Source organism: Rattus norvegicus, chromosome 13 (assembly GCF_021556685.1).
Source record: "Rattus norvegicus strain SHRSP/BbbUtx chromosome 13, alternate assembly SHRSP_T2T, whole genome shotgun sequence".
In the NCBI taxonomy this organism is placed as follows: Eukaryota; Metazoa; Chordata; class Mammalia; order Rodentia; family Muridae; genus Rattus; species Rattus norvegicus.
The window spans coordinates 44,585,951-44,606,322 of record NC_141546.1 but is presented as its reverse complement, the minus strand read 5'-3'; the positions used below and the strand labels follow the sequence as shown (position 1 = coordinate 44,606,322).

At 40.6% G+C, this 20,372-nt stretch overlaps 1 protein-coding gene across 4 annotated transcripts in view; it reads left to right on the top strand.

The window, feature by feature from the left end:
* Window positions 1-17,045, top strand: part of Zp3r (zona pellucida 3 receptor) — a 47,921-nt gene extending 30,876 nt beyond the window's left edge. For all 4 annotated transcript variants that reach the window (XM_087580116.1, NM_001270845.1, NM_182815.2 and 1 more), the window contains 6 exons: window positions 622-804; window positions 7,112-7,309; window positions 8,899-9,099; window positions 9,534-9,620; window positions 13,855-14,057; window positions 16,637-17,045. In XM_087580116.1, the coding sequence (XP_087436242.1) occupies window positions 622-804; window positions 7,112-7,309; window positions 8,899-9,099; window positions 9,534-9,620; window positions 13,855-14,057; window positions 16,637-16,843 (1,079 nt within the window). In that variant the 3' untranslated portion in view covers window positions 16,844-17,045. The remainder of the gene's footprint in view (window positions 1-621; window positions 805-7,111; window positions 7,310-8,898; window positions 9,100-9,533; window positions 9,621-13,854; window positions 14,058-16,636) is intronic.
* The last annotated feature ends 3,327 nt before the right edge of the window (window positions 17,046-20,372 follow it).

Here is a 20,372-nt window from a genome sequence, read left to right as displayed (position 1 = left end):
GAGAAGCCAACTTTATCACAATGACTAGCATGATGAGGTCTCAGGTTTTTGAGGTGCCATTTTAAAATGTTTTCCTTGCATTTCCTTTAAATGTATACCTGACATGAACTCGTTTTATGAACTGAATTAAGATGTTATAGGCCAGAGTCACATTGTCTTGGGCTATCTTTAGTCCTGTGAAAATCATATATTGTCCACCCCCGTGTCTGACCTAGCATCCTTGTGACTTTTAGTCTTAATATTTTTAGTAAAGTAATAGCTGTCATCGAGTCAAAATTTAAGAATCTAAAGGCTATAGCAGGGTTTTCCCTCCTGTAACCCATCTACCAGGGGTCTCCACCAATACATTTGGTAAACACTTTAATTTATGATTTTCTTTGTTCTGTCACTAATAAAATCTATAACCACTTCCACCTTGGAGCATGGTTTTGGGGGAAACCTGAATCTGTGTTCCCAGGGCACATGCACTCGCACTGAGTTCCAGAAAGTAACTGTCTTTAATTTCTTTTAAGGTGAGAACTGGGTCAGCCATGGCTCCTGGAACTGTCACAACCCCCGTTGGCGATCTCTCCACTGCTGTTCCTCTCTTACTACCTAGATGTCTTTCCTGTGTTTCTTTAGAAATCGTCTGTCATCAGCCACAGATTCCAAAGGGAGAGTTGGTCCCTGGATTTCGACATTTCCATACTTACAAAGACGCTCTTGAGATCAGATGCAAGAAGGGCTTTGCTCTCAGAGGCAACAGCGTGATCCACTGTGAGGCTAATGGCGAGTGGTTTCCTTCGGTCCCCACCTGTGAACCCAGTGAGTAGGGGCGATGAAGGAGTTACAGTATTTATATCTGAGGTTATCCAGAGTGTGGGCGGGATACGTTTATGGGTACAAGGCCACTTTAAACTTCACGTTTTTATTTTGTATGTGCATGTCACACACACACACACACACACACACACACACACACAACGCTGTGCACAAGTGGAGGTCACAGAACAACTTCCTGGAACTTGTTTTCTTTTTGTAATTTTTTTTTATTGAATATTTTCTTTACTTACATTTCAAATGTTATCCTGTTTCCTGATTTCCCCTTTGGAATCCCCCTATCCCTTCCCCACTTCCACTGCCTCTATGAGATTGTTCCTCCACCCACACATTCCCTCCCATCTCCCTGCCCTGCCATTCCCGTACACAGGGAATTGAGCCTTCACAGGGCCAAGGGCCTCTCCTCCCATTGAGGCCTGATAAGACCCATCCTCTGCTACATATACGGCTGGAGCCATGGATCTGTCCTTGTGTACTCTTTGGTTGGTGTTTTAGTCCCTGGGAGCTCTGGGGGTCTGGTTGGTTGATATTGTTGTTCTTCCTGTGGGTTTGAAAACACTTTCAGCTCCTTCAGTCCTTTCTCTAACTCCTCCATTGGGGACCCATTTTCAGTCGAATGGTTGGTTGAGAGCATCTGACTCTGTATTTCTCAGGCTCTGGCAGAGCCTCTCAGGAGACAGCTGTATCAGGTTCCTGTCAGCATGCCCTTTTTGGCATCCACACTGCTGTCTGTGTTTGGTGATAGTATGTGGGATGAATCCTCAGGTTGGACTGTCTCTGAATGCCCTTTCTTTCAATCTCTGCTCCAAACTTTGTCTCTTTATTTCCTCCTATGAATATTTTGTTCTACCTTGTAAGAAGGACTGAAGCATCCATTCTTTGGTCTTCCAATTTCTTGAGCTTCATGTGGTCTGTGGATTGTATCTTGGGTAATTCAAGCTTTTGGGCTAACATCCACTTATCAGTGAGTGTATACCATGTGTGTTCTTTTGTGATTGGGCAATGTCACTCAGAATGAAATTTTCTAGTTCCATCCATTTGCCTGAGAATTTCATGAAGTCATTGTTTTTTAATAGCTGAGTAGTACTCCATTGTGTAAATGTACCACATTTTCTGTATCCATTCCTCTGTTGAAGGACTTCTGGGTTCTTTCCAGCTTCTGGCTATTGTAAATAAGGCTGCTATGAACATAGTGGAGCATGTATCCTTGTTATATGTTGGAGCACCTTTTGGGTATATGCCCAGGAGAGGTATAGCTGGGTCCTCAGGTAGTACTATGTCCAATTTTCTGAGGAACCTCCAGACTGATTTCCAGAGTGGTTGTACCAGCTTGCAATCCCACCAACAATGGAGGAGTGTTCCTTTTTCTCCACATCCTGGCCAGCATCTTTGCTATGTGGGTCTAGGAGATGGAACTCAGTTTTTCAAGGTTACTAGCAAGTACCTTTACCTGCTGAACAATCTCACTGTCTCCTGCAACCCACTTTAATGCAATAATCACAAAAGTTAAATTTCTATTTTATTTGCTACCAACATTTTTGCTAGAAGGAAGAAATTTTTATCAATAATCTCTTATTATTATTTGAACTATTTCATGCCAAGATTCTGTTGGTATTATGGATTACATATTTGCTATAAAAATCTTAAAACATAATGGTCCAGCATACTCAATGTACTTACCCCTGAGCATGATTACTGGAAGTTGATCCCCAGAATCCATATGATGGAAGGTATTAATGAAAGAAACAGTTCTCATCTTAAAGGAAAACAGAAGATGATTCATTCTGCAGTTGACTGTGAGTAACCATGGCCTGATAAAGGAGACTGAGGTTTCCTAATTCAATCTTCCAATAAAGCTACAGCTTCATGACTTTTTTTTTTATGGAAACAGAAGGGTATATATCATGTTAGTGGTTATATCTGGTAGTCAGCATGGGAAACCTCTGTTACCTGCTTTAGATTCTGTAGGATTACTTTCTCGGACGTTTAACTGGTGTGGAACTAGGGGGTCTGTTGACCTGTGGAATTGACACCTGATTGTACTTCAGAAACCAGCCTTATTAAGAGAAAAGACCTTTAGGGGAGACAACATTAGAATGGGACAGCATAATCAATTAAAACAGTGTAATAGGACCTTAAAGAAAAGGAAGAAATAAGAGATGGATAAGATATAGATAGATAATTAGATAGTTTGATTGATAGACACATAGATGGTAAATGATTGATTGACAGACATGATAGATAGATGATATATAAACAGATGATAGATAATTGATAAGTAGATAGATCAATGATAGATAAACACATTTTTGTAAATTCTAGGATCTGATAGGAAGTCTTAGACAATGTAATTTTTTATTTATTTATTTATTTTTAACTTGAGCATTTCTTATTTACATTTCGAGTGTTATTCCCTTTCCCGGTTTCCGGGCCAACATCCCCCTAGTCCCTCCCCCTCCCCTTCTTTATGGGTGTTCCCCTCCCCATCCTCCCCCCATTGCCGCCCTCCCCCCCAACAATCACGTTCACTGGGGGTTCAGTCTTAGCAGGACCCAGGGCTTCCCCTTCCACTGGTGCTCTTACTAGGATATTCATTGCTACCTATGAGGTCAGAGTCCAGGGTCAGTCCATGTATAGTCTTTAGGTAGTGGCCTAGTCCCTGGAAGCTCTGGTTGCTTAGACAATGTAATTTAGTCTATGTGACAAGGGGCATGGAGGAGCCAGAGACTGCTTAGCACCAAAAATTAGGAGTTAGAAAATCAGAGCACAGCAGTGTCTCTTAACTCTTCAACCTGAGGAGAGAGCTGCCGTGGATGAAGGGCAGGGCTGATTTCTCAGGTTGTGGGATCAGGCTTTTTAAAGTGACCGGCATTTTACAGGAGCAGGCCTTAATATGACAATCCCAGTCTTTTTGTTTAGTTTTTTCTTTTTTAAAAAAGATAGAATAATGAATTTATAGGTTAAAAAAATCAGAGGAGGAGACATAAAGAAAAATGGATATTGACTTAAGTCAAGCTGACTAGAAACCCAGGACCGATAGATAGATAGATAGATAGATAGATAGATAGATAGATAGATAGATAGATAGATAGATAGATAGATGGATGGATGGATGGATGGATGGATGGGTGGGTGGATGGATGCATGGATGGATGGATAGGTAGATAGGTGGATGGATGGGTGGGTGGGTGGATGGATGGAGAGAGAGAGAGAGAGAGAGAGAGAGAGAGAGAGAGAGAGAGGGAGAGTTCAGAAGTTAGATGGTGGGCTCTGAGGCAGAGTCTGACATCCAGAATTAATAATAAGGAAGGCATAGCCCATTATGTTTGTTCAGGATGTCAACCAGTTGCCTGGGCGAATGAGTGAGAAGGCAAACTAAAGAGGGCACGGCAGGCATAAGGACACCAAGTCTAGAGGTCTATGAAGAGTTTTGAAATTCATTTTTGAACTGAAGTTGATGGGACCAGGTGAGGTAAGCAGAAGAATAGACAACAGAACAGACACTGTGAAGATTCTATTGTTTATATATATATTTTATTGTTTATGTTTTAAGGTAGGTTAGGGAAGGCTTGGGGAAGACTGAAAAAGGTAAAGGTGGGCTTTAATATAATTGGGCTTGTTACAGATGTGTCTAAGGTTAATTTTATTAATCCACAGTCACAAGAATATTTTCACATGTGGAGGAAGATAGTAGTCAAGGCTAAAAACCTCTGATAATCTTGGCTTTGGATCTGTAACACTGTAACTCTTAGGAATGTCTGTCACAGTTTAACTACGCAGGTATAACTTGTTGGAGCTTTAGCACAATGTGCCCTTATTGGTGATACCACATTGTTTGGCGTGTGGCACTATTAACTCACATCGCACATGGCTAGGAGCTTCCCCCAGGCCTGGGTATGAATGAAGCTAAGGAACCAGGGAGGTCTCCAGGAAGAGAAATTACTTACCAGAACCATTGAGGAAGAAATTCTTGGATCTCGTCAATTAATCATTAATCATTAATCATTTTTGTCCTCTTCATTTTAAATAACATCTTATATGTGGAATTTTAGAACTAGAGTAATCCAGGACCCAATATGTGCTAAACAAGTTACCAACGATGGAACTGGGTATTTGGAGTTAAACTTAAAAGTGACCTAATCTAATTGGTTGGACCAAATAAGATAGAAGTTTTGGTAAGCAGTTGTTTATATGAATGTCCCAAAGGGATTAATTTTGTAAATAAGAAGTCCTGAGATTTCACCTCACACCAGTGAGAATGGCTAAGATCAAAATCTCAGGTGACAACAAATGCTGGTGAGGATGTGGAGAAAGAGGAACACTCCTCCATTGTTGGTGGGATTGCAGACTGGTACACCCATTCTGGAAATCAGTCTGGAGGTTCCTCAGAAAATTGGACATTGAACTACCTGAGGATCCAGCTATACTTCTCTTGGGCATATACCCACAAGATGCCCCAACATATAAAAAAGACACGTGCTCCACTATGTTCATTCATCTGGCTATTTATAATAGCCAGAAGCTGGAAAGAACCCAGATGCCCTTCAACAGAGGAATGGATACAGAAAATGTGGTACATCTACACAATGGAATATTACTCAGCTATCAAAAACAATGCCTTTATGAAATTCATAGGCAAATGGTTGGAACTGGAAAATATCATCCTGAGTGAGGTAACCCAATCACAGAAGAACACACATGGTATGCACTCATTGATAAGTGGCTATTAGCCCAAATGCTTGAATTACCCTAGATGCATAGAACACATGAAACTCAAGACAGATGATCAAAATGTGAATGCTTCACTCCTTCTTTAAAAGGGGAACAAGAATACCCTTGGCAGGGAATAGGGAGGCAAAGATTAAAACAGAGACAGAAGGAACACCCATTCAGAGCCTGCCCCACATGTGGCCCATATGTATAAGTATACAGCCACCCAATTAGACAAGATGGATGAAGAAAGAAGTACAGGCCGACAGGAGCCGCATGTAGATCGCTCCTGAGAGACACAGCCAGAATACATCAAATACATAGGCGAATGCCAGCCGCAAACCACTGAACTGAGAATAGGACCCCCGTTGAAGGAATCAGAGAAAGAACTGGAAGAGCTAGAAGGGGCTCAAGACCCCTTATGAACAACAATGCCAAGCAACCAGAGCTTCCAGGGACTAAGCCACTACCTAAAGACTATACATGGACTGACCCTGGACTCTGACCTCATAGGTAGCAATGAATATCCTAGTAAGAGCACCAGTGGAAGGGGAAGCCCTGGGTCCTGCTAAGACTGAACCCCCAGTGAACGTGATTGTTGGGGGGGAAGGGCGGCAATGGGGGGAGGATGGGGAGGGGAACACCCATAAGGAAGGGAAGGGGGAGGGGTTAGGGGGATGTTGGCCCAGAAACCAGGAAAGGGAATAACGCTCGAAATGTAAATAAGAAATACTCAAGTTAATAAAAAAAAAAAAAAAAAAAAGTCCTGCTGATGGTAAGACCAAAGGCTATCCACAGGAGAAGACAAAGGAAACAAACAAAAACTCATAAATATGATGAAGCACAGATCAACTCTTTTTAAAAATCAATAACCTTTGTGTGGCACTTAGATATAGCTCAGACACAAAGCCCAGGCAGTTTTCAAGAGATCTCAATTTTGACAACATCCCAAGTAGTAATCTTGATTGAATCAGACCTTCTAATTAATATTCATCAGGTATAATAAGCAATTCACAATAACCTTTAATTATCAAACATACTTCATTACCATCTCATTTTTTGCAACTCAGATTCTCTACAGGTTGCTAAGGCTTAACTGTGTTAGCCATTGACTTAGCAAAATGTCTCCTCTATTCATTTTGCAATTCTTACATCCTGCCAACAAGTTTTCCTATGTCCTGGTTTTGCTTTATTTTGCTTTTTTAATAGCATGACCTAGGAAAATATAATTTGCCAGAGTAGAAAGAGAGAATTATACTCGAATTACATTTACAGTCAGAGCTTTAAGAGACCTGTTAAACAGTTTTAGGTGTATATTATCCTGTTACTGAGAAAGCAGAAAATGTAGTCCATTAACCCTTTAGTCACTGGCCACTTTTAGTACTCTGGAAACAACTCCTGTGTGTAAAGTCATTATGTTGAAAGGGAAACCCAGGAAGTTGCTTCTGAAACACAGACATGTGCAGGCCATAACGAGTTATTCTTGGTAAGCAACACTGTGACGGTCATTTTAAATGACATTCTCAGGGCTCCCTGTGCCAATCCCAATAACATATTTCCTCATGATTTTTTTCCTGGCCAGATGGTTGTATTGATATACCAGATATTTCCTATGCTTCCTGGGACGGAAATAGGTTTCCATTAGAAAATACTGCAGTATTTGAAATTGGGACCAAATTGAAATACCGGTGCAAGCCTGGCTATCGAGCAAATGTTCACGATGTTCAGATTGTGACTTGTCAGGAAAATCTGACCTGGTCATCTCCTAGTGGATGCGAAAGTAAGTGACCTTGAATGTGAAAGGGCTATTGATTGCATGTGTCCTCTGAATTATCCATTGAATGTATTGAATACAACCTTTGAAATTTCCTGGAGCCTGTTTCATTCTATGAGATATGGGTAATTTCTGTAAAAATTCAGTGTATGGGGTTGGGGATTTAGCTCAGTGGTAGAGCGCTTGCCTAGCAAGCACAAGGCCCTGGGTTCGGTTCCCGGCTCTGGAAAAAAAATTCAGTGTGTGTTTGAAAGTATGCATTATTTTTGTGATTATTGTCGTATATTTGCTGATTAGTCCTAATTCTGTGATTGTGATGTTAGAACTTAAATCTATCAATTTCCACTAGAGATTTATTTGAAGGCAGGTTTATCTTCTAGTTTTTAAAACAGTTTTTTTTCTTTTTGGTATCTTAAGGTGACATTAATAGAAATGATATGTTTTACTCGTGTATTTAGCCTTTTATTATTATGAAATGACCTCTTATTGCCATAGTTATTTTGTCCTTAAATTTCACTCTCAGGTCAATATAGCTCACAACTTAAGTTTGTTTTGTGTTGTATAGCTTAGTTTTAAGTTTTCTGTTCAATATTTTAGATATATTTAAAGGCATGTTAATGTGCAATTAATGTAACTAATAGCATGCTTGAAGTTATGACATGTAATTAAATAAAGTCTCCTAGTATATTATGTTTTCTGTGTTTTTGTGTTGTCATCTCCTTGACTTCTTTTGAATTGGTAATTTCTTTACTTTTCTTTCTATGTGTTTCTCCCTGCATCTCTTTTTCTAAACACACACACACACACACACACACACACACACACACACACACACACACACCCCTACCATTTATTTAATTTAGTATGCAATAAAAATTACAGTATGTATTTTAATGTGATGCAGGTTAATGCCTTTAGCTCTTTCAAGGCTAATAGACTTAAAACCCTAATTTGCTTCCACTGGATTTAAATGTACTTTTTGCACATTTCATTTCTATCCGAGTCTACTGTGTAACTATCGTCTTTGTGATTCTTACTGCCACTGTTCTCACTGTAAGACTCATACCATTCCCAGTGTGTTCTCTGCTTCCTGCTTATAAATCAAAGTATGAGCTCTCACCTGCTGCTTCAACCACCAAGCCCTCATTCTGCCACCACAGACTCTATCCCTATGAAACCATACGTCCAATCAAACTCTTTTTTTTTTATAAATTGATGGTGTCTTATCACAGAAATAGAAAAACAATAAACAATATGTTTGACCACATAAAGACTTATTCTGCCACCTTGATAAAGTCTTTTCTCTGTTTTTTTCCTTCTGAATCATGTTTATCAACACTAAAAGTTAATTAAACTCTATTGATCAGTGTGTATCACTAGAATTGCTAACTGTAGTTCTGTATTATTTTTGCATTGAACATTTCCAGAATTCATTCAACTGAGGCTTTATGCCTATCGAATAATTCTTCCTCTTCACAGAAAGTAACATTCTATCCTGTTTGATTATTAATGTCTTTCATAATATAGAGTGAAAACTTTGGCCAAAGGTGCCTTTCCCACAGGCTGAAATGCACACATCTCTTTTAATCTTCCAGGGGTATGTTGCCCAACACCAAATATGGAGAAAATCAAAATCGTAAGTGAAAGGAGAGATTTCACTGGCACATGTGTCTATGCCTATGGGGACTACGTTTTCTATATTTGTAGTGAAGGTACTTACCCTATGACTACGGATGGAAGGAGTTCGTGTCAAGCAGATGGAAAGTGGGACCCTGCAATACCATCATGTGAGGCAGGTAAGAATACTAAGGGAATTTGTCATTGTCCTTTGCCAGATATCTCACAGGATTCTAGGTAGTTCTATGAAGAGTTATCTTTTAAAAAGAAGTGAGTTTGGAATTGTTTGCCCAGTGTGTATTATACAGAAGAGCAAAGATAGTTACTCTGGCACCATCATTAAAGGTATATTGACAAGACGGCTTACAAAAGCTTTTGCCAGGAGACACAGCACATTGAATAAGACCCTTCAGTCTCTCATGTTGTTAATGTTCCTCCATGTATTATCTGTTAATTAGTAAAGTAAAAGTCTATCCCCAAAGTCTTTGTGTTTGCACACCAGGAGGAAAGAATGGCGTATATAATTAATGAAACAGCGGGTGACTTTATTTTGAATGGGAAAGAAGACTTGGGTCCTAGTGACTGACATCAGCGTTTTCATTTTCTTGTTCAGACCCAAGCCTGCAAAACCATTTTGCTCTCACCTTCCCAAACATATCAGAAACCAACGTGACAAACAGAACCTATCTGCTTGAAAATGGTAAGGCGCCAAAAATATTATCATAGAACAATGTTAATATCTTACTATGAATGATTCATCGCTTCAACATGACAGACTCTATTGTGGGCCACAGTTTGGGTTAATATAAAACAGAGTTAAAGATGATAACTTGGGATTGAGCAGTTGATTTGGGGTTCATATAAAGGCAAAGTTTAAGAAGATAACCTGGGCTCTAGTACTTAATTGGATCGTCACAGGAAAGTAGGGTTGAGAGTTGAGAGATAATCATGAGAAAAAATAGTAGTCATCCATAGTCTTAAAGATCACAAAAGGAAAGTTAAAGAAGTAACTTATCTCTGATGGGAGGGTTGTTCTTTATATGATTAACATTATTTCACTACTGCTCAGTCTATGTTTCCTTCAGTCAGCACTCACATAGGCCTGGGTTTTTTGACAGATGTGATGTCTCTAGCTGTTATTCATGATGAGGATTTCTTCATGTCTCACAATTGCCTGCTCAGTATAATTTACCTGGGCAGAACCTATGAGATACTCCAGTGATTCTCCTGGGCTCCAGATAGAATATTTCCTGACCAGTATGTACCAGACATTTTTGGCTCTTCATCATGACTACAGTTTATTGCCACAGACTATGGTAGTATTTCCCCTCATCCAAGCCTCCGTGGAAGGTGAAGAAGCCTAGAAAAAAAAAAATTTGATGAAAGCAGTAGCTTAAAGATTGGCTTCACTGCCCACTGATGGGATTGTTTTGCCTCTGGCCTTGCAGGACACCTAGTCCACTAATCTGAAGATACACATAGCAAAGCGTATTATGCAGATGTTATGCAGATGTTATGCAAATGTTATGCAAATGTTATGCAAATGATTCGGTGGTATTAACTCTGAGTAGCATGAACCATACCCGCCCTGTATGTTGTTCTTATTAGTCACATAGCTACACAGGGATACTAACCATCATCATGGGAGGTAGCATCTCCATTCTGATGTGTGGTGTGGGTGTGGTATGTACAGCCACAGGAAGATGAGAGATGTACACCGTAAAGGTTGTGGGAGATTGCCGATGTACAAATTATCCCTTCTCTGTTATGGCGTGGAAGAGGGAGTGATGGAAATGATGGAGGGGCTTGACAAAGGCTACACACAGCCTATCTGATCCCGCCAAGCAGAGAACAGTACCACAGAAACCCGTAGCCTTGAACCGAGAAATCTACAACACTCCTCACCATCCCGGTCCCAATAATGTCCCACAGAGCAGAGAACCCGTTCTAGTGCAGCAGTGCTCAGAAGATGATGGGGCATCCTCATGCAACAGACCTCATCCTGCAGACTCCCAGGACGAGCGGAAGTGGGAGAGTTTGACAGAGATATGTAGCGCTGCCCCTCCCCCCACACACCCTTCACGGCCATGGCAGGGAGGAGCTGATCAGATGACCGGAAGTTTCTGTACAATTTGGTGCAGTATCCTGATGAATAGAACTTAGGTAAAAACAGGCATTGAACTTGCCCCCAACCACTGAGAAGTATTGACAGAGATAATGCTTTATCAAATTTAAAATTTTATTAATTTATAATAAGAACATCCCCCCCCAAAAATCCCACACCCATATTAACCAGACCTAGAGATTATTCATCTCAATGGACTTCTAATACACTTAGAAGTCTGTTTGAATTTGAGAAACCTCACATCTGACTTACACTTTCATTATCAAATATAATTTGATGCATTTGCCCAGCAACAGGAAACAAAATTAGTAGCTTTCCTATATACGAGTAATGAACTTTCTGACCAACTATAAAAAATATCCCACTCACAATAGCCTAAAATAATAAAATATCTAAGAATATGGGAATATGAAGCAATGGCTCAGTGGTTAAGAGACCTAGTACTCTCCCACAGTACTAGGGTATGGTTCCCAGAAACTGCCATAACTCTAGTTTGAGGGGATACAATATACCTCTTCTGACCCCTAAGGGTCAGACGTTCATGGTTCATATACATACATGCAGACAAAACAGTCACATACATGAAATAAAACTAATTAACTTAAAGTAAGTTTAAAATATATAAAAAATAAACCTAGCCACGGAGAAGAAAAACATTAAGACATTGAATAAAGAAATTAAGAAGATACTAGATATTGAAAAAAATATTTATGCTCCCAGATTGACAGAATTAACATTGTGAAAAAGTGACTGTAGATTCAATGCACTCTCCATTAAAATTCCAGGGACATTCTTCACAGAACCTGAAAAATTCTAGAATTTATATAGAAACACACATAGAATCCCACAGATAGCAAAGGCATCCTTAACAGTCCAAACATAGCCAGAGACACATCACCTGACCTCATACTGTGATATAGATTGTTAATGACAAAGACAGCATAGCACTGGTACAAAATCTGACATATAGAGTATGGGATCATAAGGGACCCAGAAGTAAACTCGTCTAGATAGGCACACCTAATTTTTAACAGAAGTCTTAACATTTATCAAAGAATGAAGCCTATTCGATAAGTGGTGCTTGCTGGCAAACTGGACATGTAGCCATGGAAGAATGAAATTAGGCCTATATCTCTCATCCTGTACAAAGGTCAATCCGATGTGGATCCAATATCTTAGTTAAACACCAGAGATGTTAAGACACTTGTAAAAAATATGGTGAAAACTTTTCAGAATATGGATATAGAGAAAAGTGTTAATAGAATTCTAAAAACAGGAAATAGTCGTTATTGACAAATGGGGTTACATGGAAATAAAAAGTTTCTGCTCAACAAAGGAAGCTACCCACAGAGTAAACAGATAGCCAACAGAACAGTAGAAAAGTCTCTCCAGCTACACTTCAGATAAAGGGTTAATTTATAGAATATTAAAAACCACTGCAAAAATCAAATAGATAAGATGTCTTAGTTTGGGTTTGACTGCTGTGAACAGGCACCATGACCAAGACAACTCTTATAATGGCCACATTTAATTGGGGCTGGCTTACAGGTTCAGAGGTTCAGTCCATTATCATCAAGGTAGAAGAATGGCAGCATCCAGGCAGGCATGGTGCGGGAGGAGCTGAGAGTTCTACACCTTCATCTGAAGGCTGCTAGCAGATACTGGCTTCCAGAAAGCTAGTACAAAGCCCACACCCAGAGTGACACACTTACTCCAACAAGGCCACGCCTACTCCGACAAGGCCAAACCTGTCTCCTGTCTAATCTATCCATCCATCCATCCATCCATCCATCCATCCATCCATCCATCTATCCATCCATCCACCTGTTATCTATCTATCTATCTATCTATCTATCTATCTATCTATCTATCTATCTATCTATATCTATCTATCTATCTATCTATCTATCTATCTATCTAGATATAGATATAGATATTCTAGCCATTATCTATCTGTCTATCTACCTGGTAATATTTAAGATAGGAATGGTAAACTTTAAAACAACGACCAAAAAAAAAATGAACTTTAGTTTTCCTCCTGAGCTCTAAAAGAATAGATAGCACATTTCCAGACATAGCCACTTTGAGTCAGTTGTTGGATATCTTTTTGGAGTACTTAGAAACTAGACTTGATAAGTTGGGTCTAAGAATCTCTTTGTGCCTTTGGTAAACTTTCCATACCAACCTTCATTTCTTTCCAAGTATCCAAGGAAGAGAAGTCTCAAGGGTTCATAGCTCGTGAACTTGCACTGAACTTTGCACTGAACTTGCACTGGCCACCATGTTTCCACGCCCTTTCAGTTTCTACGAGCTGATAATGCTCCTGGTTGCTAAGCAGATATAAAACAAAGATGAGAGATAAGATATGACTGCCTCTCACTGTCCTTGGTTCCTTCATCACTGTGCTACTAACCAAAAGCTACTCTTTCTACTGAACTCCGGACTGTTAGGAGGGGAGGACAATGAAAGGTGCTCCCTAGAGTCATGCATTAGATCAAGGCTGTGAAAAGAAATGAAAGGCATAGGCTCTAACACTTAAAAGCTACAGATTTAGGAATTTATTATTGCTCTCAGTTTCCTTGTTGGTAAAATGTTAGTAACAACTGAAACTAATTCATAGAGGTATAATGATAATTTTTATAAGGCAACAAAAATTTGGCCAGTAGATATACATAGTAGTTTTCTCAATAGATATCAGGACTATTACAGTTTTCATAGAAATTAATAAGCTTTGCAGAACCGGAATGCAAGTATGGACAAACTTTCTCATGACTTTCATTGTCTAATTCAATTTGATGCCCCTTTGAAGAAAACGCAACAGAGAGTTTCATTAAAGCTGTGTGTCCCAAACCAGAAATCATAAATGGAAACCTGTCAGTGGAGAAAGAGATCTATGCTGAGATGGAAAATATCACCATTCAATGTGATTCTGGATATGACTTAGTTGGTTCCTCAAACATCATTTGTTTAGAGAACAGAACATGGTACCCTGACATACCCTTCTGTATAATGGTGAGTGGAACGACTCAGGGAATCTCTGTGATTTCACCCTTAATTGCAGTGGTCGTTTCCCAGGGCTCTCCCCCAGTCTATGATGGGGTCACCTGACTCCTGCAAGGATGCCCAGTTTCCAGATTCACACTTGTAACTATGAAGCATCCCGGTCAGTTTGAATGAGTAGGTTTTTCTGCTCTATGGCTGGATCCAGAACTTGAGAATTGAGGGTTTCCTAGACCTAGTGCCCTGGCCATAGCTTTTCATGCTTGTGGTCTGTATACCTCTGCTTAGCTTCTGAATCATGTGCCGGACTCCCCCTCACCTACTCTTAAGGGGTGCTCTAGATCCCTTTGTGGTTCTTCAGCTATACTTTCATACTCTTTAAGAGCCAAGTGTAGTAGCAGATATCTATAATCCTAGCAACAAGGAGGAGGGCACAGGAAGGTCCAGGGTTCAAGTGTGGCCTGGGCTCCAAACTCTGTCTGAAAATACACACATACAAATACACACCTCTCTTGATTTTCTTTCCGTCCGTCAATTATTCAACCTCACTTTTGCCAAGAATCCCTCTGAGACTGCATCTTCCCCTACTTAGTTCTGTTTTTTTTATTGGATATTTTATTTATTTACATTTCAAATGTTATCTCCTTTCCCAGTTTCCCCTCTGGAAACCCCTTAAACCATCCTCCTTCCCCCTGCTTCTATGAGGGTGCTCCCCCACCCACCCACCCAATCCTGCCTTCCCACCCTGGCATTTCCCTACACTGAGCAGAACCTGGCCACAGGACCAAGGGCCTCTCCTACCATTGATGCCCAACAAGGCCATCTTCTGCTACATATGTGGCTGGAGCCATGGATCCCCGTGTGTACTCTTTGGTTGGTGGTTTAGTCCCTGGGAGCTCTGGGAGTGAGGGTCTGGTTGGTTGATATTGCTGTTTTTCCTATGAGTTACAAACTCCTTCAGCTCCTTCAGTCCATTCTCTAAATCCTCCATTGGGGATCCTGTGCTCCATCCAATGGTTGGCTGTGAGCATCCGCCTCTGTATTTGTCAAACTCTAGCAGAGCTTCTCAGGAGACAGCTATATCAGGGTCCTGTCAGCAAGCACATCCTGGCAACCTCAATAGTGTCTATCTGGGTTTGGTGTCTGTATATGGGATGGATGCCTAGGTTGGGCAGTCTCTGGATGACCTTTCAGTCCCTGCTCCACACTTTGTCTCTTTAGTTCCTCTCTTGAGTATTTTGTTCCCCTTTCTAAGAAGGACTGAAGTGCATCCATGCTTTGGTCTTCCTTCTTGAGTTTCCTGTGGTCTGTGAATTACATCTTGGGTATTCTGAGCTTTTGGGCTAATATCCACTTACCAATGAGTGCACACCATGTGTATTTTTTTATGACTGGGTGACTACACTCAGGATGATATTTTTCAATTCCATCCATTTGCCTAAGATTTTCATGAAGTCATTGTTTTTGATAGCTGAATAGTACTCTACTGTGTAAATGTGACACATTTTCTGTATCCATTCTTCTGTCGAAGGACATCTGGGTTCTTTCTGGCTCTGGCTATTATAAATAAGGCTGCTATAAACATAGTGGCGCATGTGTCCTTGTTATATGTTTGAGCATCTTTTGGATATATGCCCAAGAGAGGTATAGCTGGGTCCTCAGGTACTACTATGTCCAATTTTCTGAGGAACTGCCAACTGATTTCCAGAGTGGTTGTACCAGCTTGCAATCCCACCAACAATGGAGGAGTGTTCCTCTTTCTTCACATCCTCGCCAGCATCTGCTGTCACCTGATGAGTAAAGATGTTGAACATTTCTATAAGTGCCTCTCAGCCATTTGACATTCCTTCACTGAGAATTCTTTGTTTAGCTCTCTACCCCATTTTTAATAGGATTATTTGATTATCTGGGGTCTAACTTCTTGAGTTCTCTGTACATTTTGGATATTAGCCCTCTATTGGATGTAGGATTCATAAAGATCTTATCCCAATCTGTTGATTGCCATTTTGTCCTATTGACAGTGTCCTTTGCCTTACAAAAGCTTTGCAATTTTATGAGGTCCCATTTGTCAATTGTTGGTCTTAAAGCTTAAGCCATTGGTGTTCTATTCAGGAAATTTTCTCCAGTGCCCATGTGTTCAAGGCTCTTCCCCACTCTCTCTTCTATTAGTTTGAGTGTATCTGGTTTTATGTGAAGGTCATTGATCCACTTGGACTTAAGCTTTGTACAGGGTACTAAGAATGGATCGATCTGCAATCTTCTACAGGCTGACCTCCAGTTGAGCCAGCATCATTTGTTGAAAATGCTGTCTTTTTTTCCATTGGATGGTTTTAACTCCTTTGTCAAAGATCAAGTGACCATAGGTGTACGGGTTCATTTCTGGGTTTTCAATTCTATTCCATTGATCTACCTGCCTGTCTCTGTACCAATACCATGCAGTTTTTATTACTATTGCTCTGTAATACAGCTTGAGGTCAGGGATGGTGATTACCCCAGAAGTACTTTTATTGTTGAGAATAGTTTTTGCTCTCCTGGGTTTTTTGTTATTCCAGATGAAATTGCACATTGCTCTTTCTTTAAATTACCTTTAGGAGGGTCCAGAAGACTGCGAAATAGTGAACAAAGGCAGACAACTCTTGCAGTGCCTCTCAAGCCCAGAAGACGTGCAAAGGGCCCTGGAGGTGTACAAGCTGTCTCTAGAGATCGAACGATTAGAACAGCAGAGAGAGAAGAGGACAAGCGTACACAGGAAAGCTCATTATACAAAAGTTGATGGGCCATTTAGGCCGTTCAGTTAATGTATGGAACCTCCACTCAACATCTGGACCGACACGTAAGAACCTCCACTCCTGTTAAGAGGTTTCTGGGCCAGAAGAACTTAGGTTGTTTCTTTTTGTTTGTTTTTGAAACTATGTCATTCTTTAGTGTCTAGCCATTGTGGTTCAATTGTCTCCTTGGCTCGACTCACTGAAATGGTTAAATATAAACTCTCAAATATCACATTTTTCTGCTGTCTTTCTATTCAGTGTGTCACAAGAATATGACTTACCTGGAACACAAATCCACTGTCCAAGATGTCTGTAGGTGATTTTATTTCTCCTTTATTTTCTACCTTACAAAGAATGCAACTCACACTGTCCCAATCTCAATCCTGCTGGATTGTCAATGAGGGCCCTTACACGGTGTCTCATGAGCCCAGTGCCTGCCAGTTCTGTACCTGCAGAACAGAATGCTAACTTAAGGAACGAGAGAGAGAGAGAGAGAGAGAGAGAGAGAGAGAGAGAGAGAGAGAGAGAGAGAGAGAGAGAGAGAGAGAGAGAGAGAGAGAGAGAGAGAGAGAGAGAGAGAGAGGAGACAGAGGAGGAGGAGGAAGAGAAGGAGGAGGAGGGAGGGAGGGAGGGAGTGAGAGAGAGAGAGGGAGAGAGAGAGCGCGCTTACTGGCCTGTAGAGATTCTTTGGTGCCCCCTGCTGGTCACAATCCACACTACAAAGATTTCTCATCTCTCTTTGAAGGAAATGGTTTTGTGTTCCTCCACATTATAAAAATTAAATCCGATATATGCCCTGTTTTTTTTTTTAATTTCTCTTCTTTGCCTTTGTCAACTTGACACAAGCTAGAGTTATATGAGAAGAGGAAACCACAACCCTTCGTAAGACTGACCTGTAGCTAAGCCCGTGGTCGTTTTCTTGATTAATGTTTGAGGGAAGGCTCAGCACATTGTGAGTAGTGTCATTCTTGGACTGGTGGATTGGGGATATAAAAGACGGAAAACCAAGAAGGCCAGGAGAGCAAACAAACTGGCAACATTCCTCCTCTGTATCAATCCCTGTCTCCACCTCCCTTCCTTGAGTCCCTGCCCTGACTTCCCTGGATAACGGACTTTAAGCAATATGGTGAAATAAAACCTTTCCCTTCTCCAGCTGCATTTGGTCATGGTCTTTTATCACGGCAATAGAAACTCTAACTAAGACAGACGCAATAAATTACTTCAACCTCGTCTTTTTTCATACACATCTGTGTACGTGTATTTTGCATTTTATTGAGGTTCATTTTTTTTAAGGATTTATTTATTTTTGCGTGTGTTGGAATTGCTGGTTCACTCTGAGTATGCATGCATTTTCTCAGCATTTTTCTAAAATGATCCTGCCAAAGGGTGTTTCTACCCCTAGAAAGCAGGTGTTCTGTGAAACACTTTCTCCTCTTGCTTTATCAGTTTTTCTATTGGTTTGTGCATCTACTTGTAATTTAGTGTGCAGGTGTTTAAGAATTCAGGATAAATGTTTGTTCTGGGATGTGTGCTAAGGCGTCTGTTTCCACATAAGGAACTGTCCCTTCTTTTCTAAAGTTTTATCCTTATCAAGGTAAATTAAGTGTGATTCAGCACGGAAGTGCGATAAGATGCAGGAAACCCTGTGCTTTCCTTCTCTGTGGACTCAGCCAACTGTAGTTGGTAACTATTTCTCTCTGGGCGTGATGGTGCAGGACTTTGATCCCAGCATCTGGGAGGTCGAGTCAGGCAGATCTCTGTGAGTTCGAGGCCAGAATGGTCTACAAAGTGAGTCCAGGATGGCCAGGGCTCTGTTACACACAGAGTCTTCAAAATTGAAAAAGAAATAAAAAAGAAAAATATTTTCCCTAGCCAAAAAAACCTTGCATCTGTAACGAACATATGCAGAGTTCCTTTTCTTGTCATTTTCCCCCAAACAATATGACAATTCTTATATTTTTTGGTTGTAAGTCTATCCTTTAACAGTGGAACCATCTCTCTCTCTAGCCTCAGATAACATATTGTGTTAGATATTGTACAGAATGTAGAAAACCTTAAGACATCCCAGGGTATCTGATATGTATACACATTTCATGGTTATGTGATATTGTCTAAATTATTTAAGCTGATTTTTTTGTGCCTGTCTGCAAGGAATTAAACAAGTATCACAGAAAACCTTAATACCACATTTCACATTTTCCCCTTACCTCTGGGATTTTCTTGTATCTTGCTAGAAAAATCTACCCTTTACCCTAACATTACAAATATAATTTTCTCGGTTTTTTTTTTTGTAGGATATTGTGGCAGTTTGAATGAGAATGTCTCAATAGGTTCATATATTTGAATGTTTGGTTTCCAGTAGGTAGACTACTTAGGAAGGATTAACTTCCTAATGCTGCAACCTTGACCCCCAACCGTAAAATTATTTTCATTGCTACTTCATAACTGTAAATTTGCTACTGATATGAATCATTATCTAAATATCTGTGTTTTCAGATGTCAGGTAACCCCTCTGCAAAGGTCATTCAACCTCCAAAGGGATCTCAATGTGGAGATGAAGAACCACTGAATTAGGAGGTGTATACCTGGTGAAGTAGGTATGGCCTTGTCAGTGGAGGTGTGGCCTTGTTGGAGGAGGTGTGGCCTTGTTGGAAGAGGTGCATCCCTGAGTATGGGGTTTGAGGTTTCAAAAGCCCACTCTAGGTGGAGTCCAAGTCCATCTCAGCCGGCTGCCTGCAGATCAGGAGGTGAGCTCTCATCTACTGTTCTGGTGTCATGTCAGCCTGCCTCCAGCCACATTTCCCTACATGATTCCTGAGATGCCAAATCTTTTAAGTTCAGACTCCATTTTAGAGTACCTGACCTAAGTTAAAACTCAGATAAACTAACAGGCTGGTGCCTCGCTCCAGTCCAAGTTGCCCCCCAACAAAACCCGAGCCTAGCTCCAGTCTCTAGGCCAATCCCCAAGACCAGCATTTCCAGGTTATACCGTCAAAAAGCCCAGCATCCCCAGGTTATTCCCCCAACAAACCTGCATGCCCAGGTTACAAGCCCACCCCTTGCCTAACAACCACCAATGCAGAGGGGAGCAGAAATTAAGTTTGTATGACTCACAGCACCAGACAATTATGTTAAAGGCCACAGTGGCTTTCCAATTAGATGCTTGCACATGTACTCCTTGCTTGTTGCCTACTACAAAGCCTTGCCTAGATAGACATTCTAAGCTCCCCCTGCCTAACCACCAAAACCAGCCTGCATGATGGTGGTGCATTGACATGTGGGGGGCAAGGGGAGGAGGAAGTGTTAGCTGGAGTAGAATAAAGACCCTGTTGTGAGTTACATCAGATTGGCTCCTCTCTGATTTTGGGGGGATCACTAACTTTCCCTGGCACGACAATTACCATGGGCTAATCCTCTGAAACTCTAAGGAAGAACCAATTAAATGCTTCCTTTGAAAAGTCACCTCGGTTATGATGTTTTACCACAGCAATAGTAACTAAGAAAGAAATGTATAATTTAACTATGTTTTATTGTACTGATGTCATTTCATACAAACAAA